We start from the raw sequence: 20423 nt of genomic DNA on the forward strand, positions 1-20423 counted from the left end.
CATTAAAAGGCAGGTTGGTGCATCACTTTTTGTTGTAGCATCGTTAAATCATGTAATCGATAAATAATGTATGAAAATATGGTTGTGCACAGAAGTTAGATCTTAACACCCCCTTACCCCCCCCCCCCATTGGATTTTTGAGTTTTGAAATTTTTTACTCCCCTCCCCCTTTCTATAACGATACTACGTGTCTGGTGAAAGCAATTTTATTCCCTGAACTATTTGCTCTATGTAAATTGATTTTAATTTGACTTTTTAAAAAATATAATTTTTTTAACCTTAAAATTTACAGACAGGTGCTTATATAGTTAAGAGTTTCCGAATCTTATATTTTCTTGGTTCGCACTTTACCGGCAGTTAAAAGTATTGGAAAATTAATTTTAGCAAATGCTTTACTTCATATCTAATGAAACAATTATTCCTGTGCAGAATGGGTATTTCACTTGATAAAATTTCCTAAAATTTAAGAAATACGTGAAATTACTGATTATACACATATTTACTGTGACATATATTTAGAGAGAGAGAGAGTACAGAAAACTTCGTGACAAAATAACGACCGTGTAAAAAAATCAAGAGGATAAACACGTTGTCACACCTTGGCTTGCTTTATTAGTTATTCCGATTTCAGTGAACAATAACGCCACGCTTTTGATGAGAAGTACTCATGCGTGCTTTTCGAACACCACCTTGATTTAGAGTTTCCGAATAACTCATTCTGTTGTATAAGGAGGCCCCGACCAGTTGCAAAGAAAAAACGATGGCGATTTTAGGTAGATTCTATGTTGATGCATTATTCTTTATGGCCATTCTGATCAGCAGCTTCAAAGGTACAGTCAAATTGATATTGTCAGCCGATTGTATAAATTCAGTGGAACGCTAATCTGATCAAACTTTATATGATTATGCATATGAGAGCTATTCAATGGCATCAACTTCACTTTTCTTAAAGTTGTGTTTAGCTTAGTTTTTATAGAAGTAAATTAAGATATTTTTATCAAACCCCATTTGATTATACATATTGAAGAAATCAGTTCAACTTCACCAAATTTTTTGTCCTTAAAAAAAAATGGCCCTCACATTTTTGCTAAGTTCAGTTTCAAACAAAGTATTCTTGATATTTTTCATGTAAGCTTATGCACTGATACATTATTTTAGGGTTAATGTATAAGTAACGTTCCATATAAGTAGTATTTAATAAATACATATAGAGAGAGAGTAAGGCGAGTGAAGTATAATAATGAAATTTAAATCCGCCACCTGTCAACAACGTCGATAGCGTAGTGAGATGAATGTCTACCTACCATCATGACTAAGGTGAGGGTATCTAGATCGATTCTCAGCGGTACCAATATGATTTTTTTTCTTAAAATGAAAATAAACTCTATGAAATTTTCTAAGTTCTAGAGGCACGGGAAGGAGAATTTGAACATAGCAAATACCGTTTTCAATGTAATTTGCAACTCTCCATTCCTGAAAAATAATGGAGCGCTCAAACAAAAGAGTGACGTCACAAGTGCATTTTAACACACAAATCGAAGTGGTTTGATGATCAAGACTTATTTCCATTGTTAAATATTTTGATTTTCCACACTCAACTCATGAGTGATTTTGAGGTCTAAAGGTCAAGGGTATGTCCATGCACGTATAAAGTAGTAATAGTAATTTCTTAGTTATAAATACAGGACTATATAAAATCAATTGATTTCAATCTGATCTGGGAGATCAATTTGCTTGATTAACGGGTGTTGACAGTCTAAACTCTAGGACTATAAATGAAAAAAGACCATTCACTTCAGTTTTATCATCACAAAAAAAAAAAAAAAAAAATGATGGCGTTGGTACCTAACCTCAAGACTAAATTTAAGAATATAGGAATTTTACTTCATTTTTTTTCCAGGGCGATGGCAACTGCATGAACATCAATGTTTTCTTGTTTATTTATTTATGATTTTATTAACAAGTTGTTACATGAACTGCTCCCCAACACGGGCGCGTAAGATATAAAAACCAAAACGTATTAATTTTCTGGATATGAAGTACATTAAATAATTAATAAATTGTAAAAATTTTAAGAAGTGACTTTAGTTTGAATACACCAAGTTTTAAAAGAAACGATGATTTTTTATACACTTCATATTTATTGTACATGTGGTACATATATCATTAATTGAAGTTTGAACGTACTTTTTTGTCAGCATTCAGAAATTCATTATTAATTATTTTAGATATTTGCAGAATTTATCTTTGAATCAAATAATTTGATGGTAAGACATCCCTGTCTGATTTTTATTTCCATAAAATTAATTTAATTTGATTTTATCACTGAAAGTTAAGCATAAAAAATGAACAGAAAAGGTGAAGCAAGTGACTATTTTGCAGATAAAAAAAAATGTACCAGATACTTTCTCTACTTTGAATTTTTGTTTTGGGCTCTTCTTAAAATACTTAAATTAATACATTTTTGCGGCCGATTTGATGTTTGCATGCATCAATTTAACTTGTTTGTATAATTTTTCTTTAAGGGCTGAATACTCTTCCAAGGAGAGATAATTAAGACATAATGAAATTTTGAAAATCAGGAAGCAGTTTTTACCTAACGACTTACTATTTCTTCTGCTAAAGAACAAGGCCATACAAGTCATAATAATATTGAATCGAAGTATCCTCAAGATGTGATGATTTGCATGTAATGTAGGTTACGTCAAGTCCCTTTGGGGCTATGGAGGGACCACAACATGGATAAAAATGTTTTCATGTGAATAAAGGTGGAAAATATTTTCCTTTAATTTTGTGAATAAAAAAAAATGGAGGGCCAAATTTACACAGGTGAACGTATTGGCCCATGGACCATTTGTCTTGAATTACCTTAATTTTTTTGGAATTTTTACATATCGTGTAAATCTTCAGATGTTAAGAATAGAAGTCAATTTTTCAGCAAACATGCACGAGAGTAAGTAAAACCTTCATATTCGGAATCTAGAGGGAGGTGTTCCGCCCCCTAGGGTTTTCAGAGTTATTTTTAAGTTTACAAAATAAAGTAATCTAAATCTAAATATATATATATATATATATATATATATATATATATATATATATATATATATATATATATATATATATATATATATATATATATATATATATATATATATATATATATATATACTCAAGTATGTTATATCTGTACTGGAAATATTGATATCACTCTACCGCTCTTAGCTCATTTGAGCCTAAGGCTCAGGTGAGCTTTTCTGATCGAAATTTGTCCGTTGTGTGTCGTCGTTGTAAAGTTTTCAATATTTCATCTTCTGCTCCAGAACCGGGTCAGTTTCAACTAAACACACAGACAAACCAGGACACTAAATTTGATTGATGTTATTGAAAAAAATTGGTTGGGTTGAGTGAGTTAGGTTACTTTATGGTTCATTGACTTCTTGTTTAAACATTTGTAGACTATTTTCATTTGTTTTCTCCAGGTACTCTGACTCAAGATAGCCCATGTGTTTCTTCCAAGAACTGTGGCTCTTCTCCCTCGAATGGTGGTTTGGTAAATGGAATATCTGATGAAATCAAAAAACTCAATCCCTTCAGTAACTCTGAGTGCAGGTATATTTAAAAGTATATATGGTTCATTAAAGTAGCTACATGCAAAGAGTGTCACTTGTAGTACGTCCGGTGTAAAGACGAATAATGACCCCCATAGAATAATGACCGGGGGTCATATTTCAACGACAAAAAATGACCCCCCACCCGTAGAAAAAAATAATTTTTTGTAGAAAAAGCGACCTAGGGGTCAATTTTTTATGTGTGCGTCCTATAAAAAATTGACTCCCGTTGAAAAATGACCCCCTTTCCAACAGAGTGCATGTACAAAATTTATAACGGTGACTGATGCCAAGGTTTGAACCTCAATGTTTGATATTCTTCTTTATGCCTTTTTTGACCAACACTGGACGAACGCGCAATTAAAATGCAATAAAACCGCATTACATTTACCTGCATATTTCTATCTTTTAAGCCTATTGTGTTCTCAGCACATATTGAAAATCGCAAAATGGCTATAACTGATAACGTAATTTCCCTTTATGACTGTCTTCCATTTGTTTCATATTTGGATATTTGACTGATTATAGACATTCATAGCTAAATAACAGACAAGCGGGATGTTCTGGCTTTTCATTGGTAAACATGTCTCCCAAAGTAATCAGCATGCTTTGAGTAGGATCAACCTTTTTTTTAAAAAAAAAATGAAGGGAAAAAAAGAATGAGATAAGTTTTCAGAAATAAATACGGAAAGTTATGCAATGTATTATATATGTAAATTTTGAATGACATAAAAAGTCGTGCAAATGAGGTAGAATGTATCGAAAATGACGTAATAACTCGTGCGAACGACATACTGTGGATATATATATTTCTTAATAAAAAGTGGTGAAGATAACGAACAGTGATGATTTTAAAATATCCACAATGAGTACAAATTTGTTAACAGGGCATAAAAAAGGACCCCCGAAAATTGCAGAGGTGGGATCAGGTGCCTAGAAAGAGTAAGCATTTCCTGTTTTCCCGTCACACCCGCCGTGAGAGCTCTGAATAAATCAGGTAAAGGGACATTCCGTTGTCGAATTTAGTATAAAAACAAGGGCCAAACAATTGACCTAATTATAGGTTTTATTTGTTGACAGGGTCATTGATACGACCATTAAATCTACGAAATGCTGACTTTAAACGAGGTTGTTGAAACCCCTGTAACATCAATTTACATGTATCTGTCAGTAGCCTGTCTCGATTTAAAAATTAATCGTTTTCTTGGGTATCGAATAAGTTGGTAGACGTAAACATTATATGCAAATGATTGCAGAATATTACTTCATAAATAAGGAAAATTGACAATAGAAAAGGCTGAAGTCATCCCATTCAGACAATTTAGTTGTTAGTTGGTCTTTATGGTCTATAGTCAGTAGAACGTCCAAATATGAAGCAGACGTGGCAATCATAAGAAGGACATAAAATTTCTGCATGTCTGAAATATATACAATCTTAAAATGTGCATTCAATTTTATTTATAAACAGTGGTCTACTCTATGGGAATTTCTTTTCAAGTATATAGAAGTAATACAGGAGAATCAAGTCTGTTAACATGGTCGTCTGAGAATATGATACATACATGTAAGAGGAATATTTTTTAATCAATTTTAAAACAGTGATACATTTGTCAAATCAATATGGAAACATTTTCAATACAGTATATATTGAAGTAGATTAATGTTTTCAATTTATAATTAAAGACAAGACTATATTATTGACCTTCAAGGGGAATACATGTATAAGGATTTATTTTTCCTACATTAAACTAAAAATAGATTGAAAACAATTCTGAAAAGTTATTTCACCTGCATCTGAATTCTACTCAAGTGAACATAATATTCAGGCACAAAGAATCGGAGAAGAGGGAGGGATTGTTTTAGCAATTTCTAATTTGAAAATGTTCATTAAAAGTCTTGTAACCACCCCCTCTTTCTTATACAGTATAGTTAAAAAATCTCTCCTACTTGGGTGAACAAGATGAACATTACATTCAGGCATATAGAATCAGGGATGGGGTGTCCACCCCCTTCCATTTCCATGAAGGTATTCTTTTTTATTTTTTCGCTTGAAAATGGTCATTGCAAGTCTGGTTGTCCTACCCCCAACTTTTTGATACAATAGAGTAAAAGAAAATTCCACTTACATCAATAAACTTTTTGAGGGGTTCATCAAAGATATTTTTAACTAAAAGTATTTTTTGACTTTTATAATGCGCCATTTCCCCTTTCGATGCTATGCCCGACATTTATTTTTTCTACATTGCACCAAAACTACATTTCAAATGCAAAAATAATACTGGTTATGCTTATGTTAACTCCTATTCTTTCACTGTGTTTGGTTAGACTTGAGCAAATGTAAAGAAACTTGACATGTCTGCGTAATCAGTTTGTATCAATTTAATCGTTGAATCATATAATAAAACAATTATTGCTATTTTTCTGTCAGGACGATCAGTGATTTTCCACCATCGAAAAACAATGCTGTGACGGTACATATTGTCGTTTTGCACATATTGTCGTCGGCGACAATATGTACCTACCCTCACTGCACATATTGTCGTCCATCGGTATATATTGTCGCCGGCGACAATATGTACCGAGACGAGCCTTATTTTCTTCCTGCATAATGGACGACAAAATGTACAGTCAAGCACCAGCACATATTGTCGTCGGCGACAATATGTACAGTCAAGGTCGGCATATATTGTCGTCGATATATTGTTTTCACGAATACTAGTATTTAATTGAGAAAGGAAAGAGAGATTTACAAACACACACACACGCGCGCACGGAGGGAGACAAACACCATTTCTAACAATACTGTAGGGAGAAAACTTTCTGGGCAGAAAATTGTGTCCAGGATTGATGTACATCACTATGATATGTCAAAATACCGTAATTCTTTGAGACATCTGATAAATCAGCCTATTCTTTTTTCTTGTAAAATATACTTGGGAGATTGAATACACGTATTAGTTTTTTTGTTCAGTAGTAATGATTTTTTTGGAAATTAATTTTGCGTTTTTCTTATATACAATCATATGCAGAATAATTGGTGTTGAGGTTCACATTTTTAGATCACCTGAGCTAGAGTTCAAGTGAGCTTTTCTGATCGCATTTTGTCTGACCGTGCCTCTGTCTGTAAACTTTTCACAATTTCAGCTTCTTCCCAAGAACTACTGGGTTAATTTCAACCAAACTTGCCACAAAGCATCAGTGGATAAAAGGGATTCAAGTTTGTTCAAATGAAGGGCCAGGCCCTCTTTCAAGGGAAGAAGTTAAGGATTAGTAAAAATTTAGTGACATCTTTTAAAAATCTCAAACACCACTGTGTCAGAAATGATGAAACTTACGTGAAAGCTTCATTATGACTTGTAGATTCAGTTTTAGATGTATTCAGATCATGTCCCTCGAGGCTACAATAGGTGATCAAATTTTTTTCAAAGAATATTTAGAAAAAAAAATCCTTCATTTTTTGTGCTGGGTCAGAAGAGATGATACTTATGTGAAAGCTTCGTTTTATAGCGTTTTATAGCTGGCACGAAAAAAAATCCCTAACTGCTCAATGACCATGAGTGCCAAGCATAGATCTAAAGAACTACACACGCTAGCTCTCGATTCCCGCCTACATTTTACACCCATTTAATTCAATACTAATGACAATTTGGCCGTAAAATCTTTGTTGAATGCAAAGAACAGTTCAATAGTAATTTTAATTCCAGTGTTAAATAGTTATTTACCCCTAATTCCAGCTCTTTGAATAAGGGGGGTAGACGATATTTTTCATTGAAATCGGGCTTTAAAGCATCACCACGTTTTAAAATATTCTTGGATATGAATAAATTTTCCTCAGATCTTTTCTTATGTAGTACTCATATTAAATTAAACATATATTATTAATAAAATACAATGTTTTAGTTGTAAACCCAAATGATATTGGTAAAAAAAAACAAACCATTTTTGGTAATTTTTTGTCTGTAAACATATGTTTCCCCCGTGAAACAACAAAAGCTTTGGTATGAATTTGTGAAAGGACAGTCCATATTACCTGTAAAAAGGAATTTTGTTTCACGGGGGGGGGGGGGGGGTTCCGTTGTTTTCTATAGTGAAAAATCACAAGTTTTACCAAAATTTTAGAGTTATCTCTCATTGTTTTCCCAAAGACGTAATGTCTTATGAAAATTCATATGAATATCTATATAGATATGAAAAATCATTCAAATATGTTAACTTTTGAAAAATGACTTGGAGGTAGGAGGGAGAACAATACTATAGTTTGCAGTTCTTTGCAGCCCTCCATCGGCAAGTGGTGACGTCTACGAATAAAAAAAAATCTCTAGATGGTCATTATAAAAACAAAGACAAAATCATTTTTGTTCAAATTATGACCCCATGGAATAGGTTGGGATCACAATGGGTGATTAAAGTCTTACATAGGAATATATACAGAAAATATTTAAAAATCTCATAAACCAGACAGATATAGGACCGGCGCATCCCCCCCTCCCCCCCCCCCCCCCCCCGGTTTAATTTTTTGTCTGCTTTGGTAAATTCTGTTTGTTTAAATTGTATATACTCTCAATTTAGTCCACAGATAAAATTTCATATTTCAATAATTTACTTAACATATACAGTAACACACTTTTACATGCAAATGACTTTTTAAAAAATTTTTAGCTTGTCAAAAAAAATTCTGAACCACCCTCTCTTTTGTCTGGATCCACCACTGAGAACAGCAGTAAGCCCGTGAATAGTGATAGGTATATGGAAGTTTCCTCAGGTAGCGCAGATTCAAGCATCTTCATATCAAACCGGGCCTAGGTTTGGGCCACAATAAGCGATCAATTTTTTACATAGGAATATAATTCTTTAATAATTATCTTCTCAAAAAGAGATTAAGGCAATGCAACAGAGCAAAACAAAGCAATGGTTAGTCATATTTATATGGATTGTTGATTGATTGATTATTATTATTATACCTCTACTGAATTTTTCCCTATATAACATTAGATCGCTAGATGTGACAATTTCCCTAGAAATCATTTTAAAAGAATGGACTAATCCCCGTACGTAAGTCAAGTGAGCTAATCCCCGCTTCGAAAGCTAATTCCCGGTTATCCGTAATCCTCTAGGTTTTACATTAAAGTTGGTATTATATGTGAATGGACTAATCCCCGTGTGTTAGTTCATTGACCTAATCCCTGCTTTGAAATCGCGCTATCTGAATCCTCTAAATTTTACGTTTGTATCGGTTAATAAAACAGTTAAAAGTAAATCATTGAGGCTTCGCCTCGGAAAATAGTCCTGGCCTTGGGGAACTGAAATCTTGCTAACTCCCTCAATGATATACCTTAACTGTATATTGTTGTTTAACACCGAGTTGGCAATATTTCAGCCATATTTTGACGAGAACATTTAGTGTATATGGCCATTTTTGAAGTTTATAGTTTCTCTGGCCATATTTATATGGATCATTGCCGTGCATTGTGATGCGACATGTTCTGATGGATGACAATATGCACAGTGAGGGTAGGTACACATTGTCGCCGGCGACAATATGAACAAGACGACAAAATGTACCGTCAAAATCACGCTGCATGAAATAGCATACGAGACACGTCAGTGTGATATACACCCCAATTACATTCACAAAACTACCAAAAAACAACAAAAGAAGTCTTTAAGCAACAATATCTGTGGGGCGACAATATGTACAGTGAGGGTGAGGCACATAATGTCGCCAGCGACAATATGTACATGTGTTACTTTTCAGCCGGCGACAATATTTACCGATGGACGACAATATGTGCAGTGAGGATAGGTACATATTGTCGCCGACGACAATATGTACAAAACGACAATATGTACCGTCACAAATGCTCTCCTCGCCTTTTGTACTCAATAAATCTTTAACTCCACTTGATTCTGAATCATTAAATTGACCTTAAAAACAGCAATGATTGTATAATGTAATGAGATCAATATATCATCGATTTATTCCCAATGAAGCTCAAGTGAGCATTTTGGCCCTTGATTTATTATTTTTATTTTGCCCCCTAAAAGTTTCAACTTTAATCCGTTCTAATTCACAAGGGGTCATTATTCTACGGGGGTCATTTTTCTTCACGTAGGGTATGCAGGTTTTTAGGGTTATGACACTTTTTCTACGGGCAAAAGGGTCATTTTTCGACGTCGAATAATGACCGGGGGTCATTTTTCGCCGTTGAATAATGACCGGGGGTTAATATTCGACGTCGAAAAATGACCCCCGGTCATTATTCTATGGGGGTCATTATTCGTCTTTACACCGGCACCCAACAGTTTGCAATTTGTGAACTACTGTAAATCACTTTTTATTCGCGAGAACTTTATTTTCGCGTAATTACGCGAGACAGTGTGCTCGCAAAAAATTTATTCTTGCGTATATTAGTATCTCTAAAATTTATATAGAGCATTAACCACAATTGGTGAAAATTTTGTCTCGCTAATAAAGTGTTAGCTGCAGATCTGTAGCTTGCTGGTCTGAAAAAAATCAGGATGGACGACCAGAGAGCTACAGTGAAAAAAGTGTGTTTATTGCGCACACAAAAAGAACACTGTTTCTGGATTTATTTCTCAGTATATATATAAAAATATTAATAACTGTGTGTTCCTAACATATTCTTTGACTATTTCCACAACAAAACTGTATGTCAAAGTCATGTACGAAGCGCGTTGGACCGACTTGTCATGCCACCCAAGATGGAAGTATAAATAATCGAAATTTTCGATGGTCTCAATTTCAGGTCCAGGAGGGCTATTTACAACGGTTTTGAGGAATGTTTTATTGAGAAAGTAATGAAAAAAATATCTAAGGATCACATGTTTCTTAATATTTTGAGATGGTAATTTAAATATACTGAGAAATAAATTGAGAAACAGCGCACTAAATATACACTCTTTTCAATGGGTGGCACTGTAGCTCTCTGGTCGTTCATCCCAATTTTTTTTCAGACCAGCGAGCTACTGATCTGCAGCTAATAAAGAGTCAATGACTATCTAGCGAAAATTAGGTGTGGCGAAAATTATTGATCTACTAATACTAGTGAATACTTTCATCTTCCTCAGAAACACTGATCGGGGGTGGGGGGGGGGGGAGGAGGGGGGTTAGAAATACAAATAAAAATAAATGCAAGCAGTGGGTTAGAAAACTAAAAATAAAATGAACAAACGCAATAAAAATAATTTTTAAGTAAGGATGAAATTTTTTCTTTGGTCTAAAAATTTGGTAGAAAAAAGGTATTGTTTGAAAAATTTCTGCTAACAAAACAGGTAATTGGTACTGTCAATGCAACTAATGAACTGTTATAATTAATTTAACTTTCTCTCCTTAGATATTTGAGGGAGGGGGACATTTCCAGTCTTAACTGCTCTCAGTTTCTTGCATTAATGCTAATGAGACATGCAATGTCTTTTCTCAGTTGTCAAAGATCACGTTTCAATATAAACCTTAGTGTCGCCCAAGTAAACTTATAGTCCTTGCATTAACCTTCGTAACATTTGCTCGGTATTCTGCAAATTACTGATGATTTGCAGTAGCTCTGGCAAAGCTGTGTCAAGAATACAGTGAACTTTTAAGAGCCATTCTCTGTAATGACTTGAACTTTTATATAAGAGCGGCACACATAGTCTCAGAATTTCTCCAAACTCTCTATGATAAAAGTCTTTGATACCTTAAACTCAAATCAGGCAAAAATTGGTTGCTACGTGTCATGGTTTCCATAGCAACACGTCCTAAAGTTTGAAAAATGGCATTTTTCAACATGTTCAGAGTCCCACAATTAACGTTTGCGGCAAAGAAAACAAGTGGTAATGACTGTTTCTGAAAATTGAAGGTCTGGTGTCTTAAATATTTGATAAACTTGTTTGGTAAACCAACCATTATATACGTTACTATGGAAACAAAGTATTCAAAAGTAATAATTTTGTTCATTTAATTTTAAAAAGTCATACACATCAGAATAAAAACAATTATAGGTTGAAAAGCAAGCAAATAATAGACAAAAGATCCTTGAAACATATGCCAAGGACGAAATATGATATTTCTTATGGGTTGGCAATGGTTGCCATGGTTTTAATACCACGAAGGGATTTTGAATTTGTTCTCTTAGTGTTTCAATCTTATCCTATCTTTTTAAAAAACATATTTCTATATAACTGATGATCAATTTTTAAAGGCGTTGGTGTGACCCTAATTTTCACATTTCAAAAATTTCAAATTTAATTCTTTAAATAGAGCGTTGCTATGGAAATTAGCCGAAAAAATATGCTTAAAAATGTGAAAAATATTATGTTTCCTTGGATACGTACCCTTGTATGTAGATTCCCAAAACTTTTATGATTGATATTTATGAATAACTAACCTGACTTTCAATTTTGACTACCACCCAATCTCTAACTGGATGCAAAAAGCTGGCACATAGGGTTTAATATTGATATAAAATTAACAAAATCGAACATTTTCACTTCTTGGTAACCATAGCAACAGTGTTGTATTTTTCAACAAACTTTATCAATATATGATATTCAACTTTAGTTCTACCAGATAAGTACTATTCAAGGTTAGTCAAATAATATGTTTCTTGATTAAAAGGTAAGTAAATTCAGAAAGCAGCAAAAAACATATCACTTTAAACAACTAGTAAGTTGTTTCCATGGTTACACTGCAGAAAAACAATTAATCTCAATTTTTCTTATGTTGTTGGTGTTGCAAGGTCCTAAGGATGTATATGTGCCAGTCATGAATTTTATTGTTTTTCCTCAAGATAGTAGCATTAACCCAATCATAGCAACAGATTTTGCATGGTAACACTGTGTTACCATGGCAACCATAAAAGTTATTTTTTGAATAATATTGCCAATACCTAATTACTTAAGGTCAGGTATTTTTTATTGTTTTTCTGAAGTTGTTGATTGAGTTTGATCATGTAACATCTATCATTTGTGAATATTGAGCGTTTTTCAGCATTTTTCAGCATCTAAAATGTATTCCATATGTACCCATGGTTACCACTTACTTAGATATAAATTTTAAATAGTTTCTTTATAGTATAAGTGGCAACAAGGTGTCATGTTTTTGTGAGAATGGTTTGTTTGTTTTTCTTAGTCTTTATTAAGGCTTAATAAAGATTCAAAATAGCTGAAAATCTCAATTTTTTCAACTTTTCTGGCTGTTACCATGGCAACCAAGACACATAGCAACGAAATTTTATTTGATATATGTTTCTGGTGTCAAGTTGTAATAGTGGGCAAAGTTTCATCAAAATCGGTGACCATGCGTGGCAAAGAAGTTTAAGTGGTTACAGAGAATCGCTATTAATATTTAGGCATATAAAATCTAGGGTGGGGTGTGGGGGTGCATGGGGCCTGCTCCCTCCCTACACTTTTTTAAACGTAAATTTTTACATTTCAATCTGGTAAATAACATGTTTAATGAGGCTGGTTCTCAAAGTTTTTGAACCTTAACACCTCAATCTCCCATCCCCCCTTCGAAAATAAAATTTCGAGTTTGGAGAATTCTCTTCTTTTTGGGGTGGATAGTTCAAGTTTTTTCCGCGTAAATTTTCACTTTTTCTATGATAGAGCCTCATTCGTATTGACCTCAAAACCAGCAATAATTATAGAATATTATTATATTACTTATTCATTCATGATGATGCTTCGTAAAAAAAACTATTTCTTTTTTCAGAAATCTGCTTTCGGAGCTGTTTTGTAGAACTAACGCATACAATGATTGCAAAGAAGACGGCCAAAGTGTACTGGACGATATCAAGAAAAGAATGATGGATCGTGGATGTAAGTTGATAATATAAAGCTAAAAGTAAATCCATTGTTCATCAACTGAGCCACAAACTTCTCCAACAGAGCTACACTACTGTACAGTACATGTTCGTCTAACAGCAAAACCACTTTTGTTCAAAACTTGAATGGAATGCGAGTTTAAAAAATAGGCAAGACTATTCAATAATATTTTCGTCGAAAATGACAAAAGTCGTGAATTGTAACCAATGTTTTATATAATGGGCCAGGGATGGAGGTTAGAGGAGTTATCAAAAAGCTGGTACACTGATATCAATGCTTAAAACTTTTTAAAACAACAAAGGTTAAAAAGATGTTGAAAATTTTAGCTTTATACGTTAATGATCTGGGATGCCTTGGAGGGGGCATATTATTTTTTTTCTTCGGACAATTTAGAGATTGGTAAGGGGACAAATAAGATATCCGTAAGGGAATCTAAGAAGGGGGTTAGGGAATCTGGAACCCCCCCCCCCCTTCTCCCTGATATTAACAAGAAATATAAAATTTAAAATCCTACTTCCGGGACAGACCAAGGACCCTACACAGCCTATTTCCCTTACCAAGAAAGGCATATATTTATGAAAATTTACGTCGATTGCTGTGCCTCCTGTCAAAGTCACTGTCACCTCCAGAATCTCAGCAGACCTAATTCCCCTCCTTAAGCCCCCCCCCCCCCCCCGAATTCTGGTTTCATCTTCAAAGTCAACCTGTGTTTTCAGAGCACGGGGAAACTCCATGTCCAGCAGCATTAGGTCCTGTAAAGGGTAACCATAGAGTTCTGTCTTCTATCTTATGCAACTGCCTGCCAATACGTGAGCTCTGGGACAACATAAAAAAAAAATCCCTTTAAATTGACGCTTTATTCGGCTTGTATCATGTGGCATATCTCCGGATCCAGCTGGTGATACAGCTGGGTCGACACTTCTTCCCTCATCCCAATACCTTGCACTTAAAGACTAACAGTAAAGCTAGAGAAAGGCGTAACTGCCCAATGGGTTTAAGGGGACCTACACAGATTTGAAGTTAATATTTTCGTAAATTTTCTGTATAATATCATGACATAGCATTTCACACGGAAATATAATAAAAGCGTGTTCAGAAACTTATTTTATCTGGAAATTATTGAAACTACGAATATCGGGACGCGGGTACTTAAGAAAAGTAGAAATTTTGTTGTGTATTAATGAAAAATATTAAATGTATCATCCAGAAAATTCAGAGTAAAATTGTGAGAAAACAAAACCAGCTCACCAGTATTGTCAGTCCGTGCTTAGTGATGTGTGCAGAGTTTAAAAAATTGATACACACCCGGTGCCTTACAAGTCACGTGACGGAATTTAGTATTCACAAAGAAATCAATATTCAACATGTCACAACCCTTGGTTACAATACAGAGAACGAATGTAAGACGAAGCAGTTTTTTCTCTTTTTAACCATAAGCGCATGTTTGTTTATTAATCTCCTGTAAACACATTATTATTTTTGCAAATATACAACTACTATTAAACGTAGAACAATAGACAAACATGCGCTGACTATGTATGAAGTCAGTAAAAAAGTGGGCGTCCTAATTATCGAACGGAGATCCAAGAAATTGTGATGACCCCTGCCTTTGAAAACAGATTCGAACTTCGTAAATTAGATGTTGACCATTCTTACAATGAAAAGAAAAATGCATGTTTTGAAAGTTTATTTTGTGGCAAATTTCGCATGTCCTTAAGTGCAGTCATCCTTTCTACTTTTCTTAAGTATTCAGGATAAAGTTTACTTTGTGAAAGTGCAAGGGTGTGTCAATCAAACGCCTCCAAAATTCGTAGTTTCAATAATTTCCAGATGAAATAAGTTTCTGAACACGCTTTAATTATATTTCCATGTGAAATGCTATAAGACATGATATTATACAGAAAATTTAAGAAAATATTAACTTCAAATCTGTGTCCAGGCCCCAGGATCATGAAACAGACTTAGACTTAAGTCAAATTTTCAATTGCCTCTAAAATATTTATCAATTATTGAATTGATCTCTAAATTTGCAGATAACAACACTTTTGTATAGCAACATTGAAAAATATTTTAATTTTGGTCTGCTTGACTTTTACAACATTTTAGTACAACATAAAGATTTTGACTTAAGCTTAAGATGTTTCGTGATCCTGGGGCCAGGCCCCTTTAAAGGGTTCCTTCTCCTCAGACAAAGTCAAAAGTACAAGTATTCAATCACCCAAAGGCCTTGGATATTTTTGTTCCAAGTCTGGCTTGCCACATGGCTCACTTGCCCCAGAGTGGGGGGGGGGGGGGTTCCTCTCTTTCTCTTCCATGGTGTCCATTTAATACTCAGCCAAGAAACGTGCTGGCGGGTCAAAATGGCGATTCAAAATGGACACTAAACCTGCACTGCTAGCACCTACGCTACATACAAAAGCGGAAGAGCTAGCCCCAGCTCCTGGATTCCGAGTCTGTCCCCTTAGGCGGATGTTCCGGGGTCTACACATACATGGTCTGAAATGGTACTTCCTGGGATCTGTGTCTACTCGTCTGTGTTTCTTTCTCCTTAGAAACCGACCTCCGTAGCTTATCACCATTGAATCCTTTGAACTTTGGCCTTTTCCCGGTCCAATAGAAGCCACTGACTTCCCTGTGGCCCTGATATGCCAATTTCTGCGGAAATGCCCTACCTCTTTACACTAAAACACACAGCAGACTTCTGATATCGCCCCTTCCACCTGGTTGGTATGGTACCAGCTTTCTTAGATTTCAGAAGGGGTCAGTTTCCTTTCTGCTTCAGGGCATCCCCCAACATCTCCAACCTGCTCAGGACGACTTAAAGCTTCAAGTAACTTGTTCAGTACAAGATCATTTAATTTCTAATACTCACCAGTAGCGAACTCTCTCATCCCCCTAATAGACCAAAATAGTACTGCAACCGCTCTATGGCTTCCTCAGCAGTCTGGAGACGGACATCAATTGAAGATCATACAGGCCAGATTCTCGGTCCCTTAATACAGACGTGGTATGTATACGTGTGCACACTAGGCACAGCTAGTACAGCCGTAGTCAACATCCTATTAGCCTATTGTCGAAGTAATTCCCAGAATTTTTGCTGGCTGACTGGAAATTCAGCTGATGGGTGAGGTCTGGTGCAGAGGAACTATTTGAGCGCTTCTTAAATCTCTGCAAAATGCCGCCAAGGCGGAGATGACTGTTCGTTTTGTAACAAAAGGGTGTAATATTCACTTGTTGCCCTTCAAGAGATAAACAAAACTGGTCATGCTGCTCCGCGGTCTACTGCTGGCTACGAGGCAACTTCACAAACCTGTGCAGGAATGCATTCCAGCTCTACTGCCCACCATATCTGAGATCCTTAAACCAAGGCTTACTCGATCCATCTATTATCCTGCCGCTGTTCTTCAAGTTCCTAGGTAACCAGTTGAGCCCAAATTGTTGGCAAGCTAATGTGGTTAATTCGGTGGGCCAGGACTGACTGACTAGCGTCGTTTCCCAACTGAACAGGAAACTTCACGACTGCACATGTGCTATCCTCTCCCCCTCCTTTTCCCATATGGCAGACAGGGGTACTGAGATAAGGGGAATAACAAGTTGAGGACACGTATCCTGGATGCTCATTCGCTTAAACTAACAAATTATTTTCAATTATTACAATAGCACTTTGTTTGCTAGCATTTATTAGGCTTATACATTGTACATCAATATCACTTTTACTGATTTTGCCGTTTTCTTCTATAAATATGTAAAAAGATAATTAAATGTCACAATACATGAAAAACAATTATTTCTTACTACAATAGGTTAGGGTTAATGCACGGGTAGCGCTTCATTCCTTAAAAGTAATGAAGCCGAGGCCCTGAAGAGGCCGGGCCCATTGCTTTTAAGGAATGGAGCTCTACAAGTATAGATTAACCCGCTTAAAAGCCAGCCTTAAATGCCTGTAATTACTGTTTGTTATGCCTCGCCATTAATATGGCCGGGGCATATAGAGTTTGTCATGTCCGTCTTCCATTCCTCCGTCTGTCCTTCCGTCCTGCTTTGCTTTTAGCTCAGTTCAAAGCTAAGTTTCAAAGAAATATTCAAGATATTTTATCAAACTTCATATGCTGATACGTATTGATGAGAACTATTCAACTGCATCAACATTTTTTTTACCTTGCCCTTTCCTTTGACATTGACCTCATTTTTCTTAAATTAGTGTTTAGCTCAGTTATAGAGAAACCATTCATGTCTTTTTTTTTTTTATCAAAATTCATATGCTAATACATACTGATGTAAGATATTCAACTGCATCAACATTATTTCACCTTGACATTTCCTTTGACCTTGACTTCATTTTTCTTAAATTAGTGTTTAGCTAAATTTTAAATAAACCATTCAAAATATTTTTATTAAACTTAAAGGACTTATCGCATGTTTCTAAATTATTTGAAATTAAAAGCGTGTTACGTTTCTTATGACCATAATTTATAAATTCTTTGTTTTTACTGTGGATAAATCGCGGTAATTAACCAATTATTGACTCAAATGAAAACCCCTAAATTAAAAATCTAAGTTAATTAGATAGCGATCACGTGTCCCTGTGACGTCAAAGGCGACAATGGCTGATCAGCTCTTCATTAATCTTACTAAAATATACGCGATACAATCTGGATTTTCTGCGTTTTGGACGACCAAATCACTTATTTTATCGATATAAAATTAAATATTCAACCTTATATGTTAGAATTGTCAGCAAGAGAAAACCTGAAAAATCTGTTAACATTGTAAAAATAGCAGCGACGATAGCGAGGGAGACGCAGCGAAGACGAAGAAACTCGCCACAACAATACAATTTGATTTGTCATCTTATCACATGTATTAACTTATTTGATTCACAAATTAAACATTATATAACTTTGTTATTCTTCGTTTTGTATATAATATTAATCTATGCAAATCTTCATATGTTTTTTAAAGGATGGCGATCTTGAAAAATAATTTCCCGATCACGAAGCATTGCCGTAATTAGAGCTACAGGTTCTAAATGTTTTGAATAAAAAACGAAAATATCTTAAAAGCCTTATACCTTAGAACTAATTAATGTTTCTATAGTAATTGTAAAGCATATAAGGAATTAATTTTTTCAGCATTTTTCGTAATTTAGCTGCATTTGTCGTTGATAACTCCGTTAATAGTGTGCATATTCTCATCTCTCTATCACCTAATTGTCGCCTATGACGTCAGAGCAGTATTTCGCCGAAATCCGACTGAAATATGCATATTGTCGTATTTGAATTTCAACTCTCAATATCTCTTAAAATATGCTTTCAACAACGTTTATTGTATTCAGTATTTTAATAAATAAGGTTATAGATAATATTTTTCATAAAATTACGATTTTTGAAAGATCATGCGATATTATAAGTCCTTTAATATGCTGATATGTATAAGTGAGAGTTATTCAACTGCATCAAAATCGTTTGACCTTGAACTTTTCTGTGACCTTGACCTCACTTCTTAAATTTGCATTTTGTTTAGTTTTAAAGAAACTATTTAAGATATTTTTATGTAAGCTTATGCACTTATGCATAATTTGAGGAGAATTTATCATCTATATCTAACTTTTTAGATTTCAATTTTAGAGAAACTATTCAAGATATTCTCATCAAATTTCATACACTCTCATGTTGCATTACTAATATACCCTCAGCGGGGCATTCATGTCCTATGGACATATTTCTAGTTAATATATAATAAAGAAATTCAATATATACAAGGGCACCGCAAGGCGGAGCATCCCCTCGCAAAGAGCATATCTATAAATCAATGCAGCATTCGACATCGATTCTGATGCAAGTTACGTCACTTCCGTTTCGCACAGAATTAGCTCACTCACCCACAAACCCACACACACGATTGAGTTACTATATCCCCTCCAAGTTCTTTGCGAGGGGATAAAAAGATACACTGAAAATATACATTTAACATATAAGTAGTATTTAAATTATAATATATATGTAGAGAGAGAGAGAGAGAGTAAGGCGAGGAAAGTGTTATGAAATTATATAAATCCAACTTCCTTCAACAGCTTCGAAACCGTAGTGAGATTAGTGTCTTACTACCATGGTGAGGGTACCGGGATCGATTCTCAGCGCTACCTACACGTTTTTTCTTAATAAGGAGAATTTGAACATAGAAAATACCGTTTTCAATGTAATTTGCGACTCTCAATTCCTGAAAAATAACGGAGAGCTCAAACAAAAGGGTGACGTCACAAGTGGATTTTAATCATGACAATTCATCGTTGTTAAAAGAAATTTATTGAATTACACATCTTCCTAGTAGGTGCAATAAATAAATTTTTATTTTTATTTTTTAGGTTCTGGAGCGGGCCTTCCGGTGTTCAGCGTCTTGTGTCTTCTTGCAGCTGCGCTCTTCCACACGATTATGTAAATAAGTTTTTTCCTGTTCAATTTTCATTGTTATTTTTGCAGTCTAACTATGATTTAATATTTTGTATTTTTTTGTTTTACATTTCATGCATGTGTTTTTGTATTCTTTATTGTTAAAAGTTGTGTTTGTGTAAAGAAGTTTATATTTATACATTTATACAGACAAATGAGATGTTACATATTTATTGTGATTTCCTGCTATCTTTATGTTTATTGTGAATATTCTAGGCACTGTTAATTAAGTTTGGTTTTTCCTTTTCTTTTTTCAATAAAACACCGAAGAGAAAAGAATTAGCTTGGTTGATTATCTTTGTGTATCGAGGGCATATCATCAGTACTAAATTTTCAGATATTCCATTATTCCTAACGTCTTTTAATCCGACAAGAATTCATTTAAAAAAATACAAGTACATTTCAAAGAAAAAAGTAACACTATCAAAAAAAAAAAAAAAAAAAAAAAAAAAAAAAAAAAAATCCATCAGAAGATGAAGATAAAAGAACATGGTTGAACAAGGAGTGAGAAATGCCTATAGCTTCCAAATTCCAGTATAAAAAA

The 20423-nt window shown here is 34.5% G+C and overlaps 1 protein-coding gene across 1 annotated transcript; it reads left to right on the forward strand.

Moving 5' to 3' along the window:
* Positions 1-703: 703 nt before the first annotated feature.
* On the forward strand, positions 704-20158 carry LOC133192710 (uncharacterized). The gene is made up of 4 exons (XM_061328710.1): positions 704-830; positions 3480-3609; positions 13318-13424; positions 19795-20158. The coding sequence occupies exons 1-4, from the start codon at positions 761-763 to the stop codon at positions 19866-19868; spliced, it is 381 nt and encodes a 126-aa protein (XP_061184694.1). The 5' UTR covers positions 704-760; the 3' UTR covers positions 19869-20158.
* The last annotated feature ends 265 nt before the right edge of the window (positions 20159-20423 follow it).

The sequence above is a fragment of the Saccostrea echinata genome, unplaced genomic scaffold (genome assembly GCF_033153115.1).
Source record: "Saccostrea echinata isolate AGI-Se365-2 ecotype Australia unplaced genomic scaffold, CSIRO_AGI_Sech_v1 ptg000025l, whole genome shotgun sequence".
NCBI classification, from domain to species: Eukaryota; Metazoa; Mollusca; class Bivalvia; order Ostreida; family Ostreidae; genus Saccostrea; species Saccostrea echinata.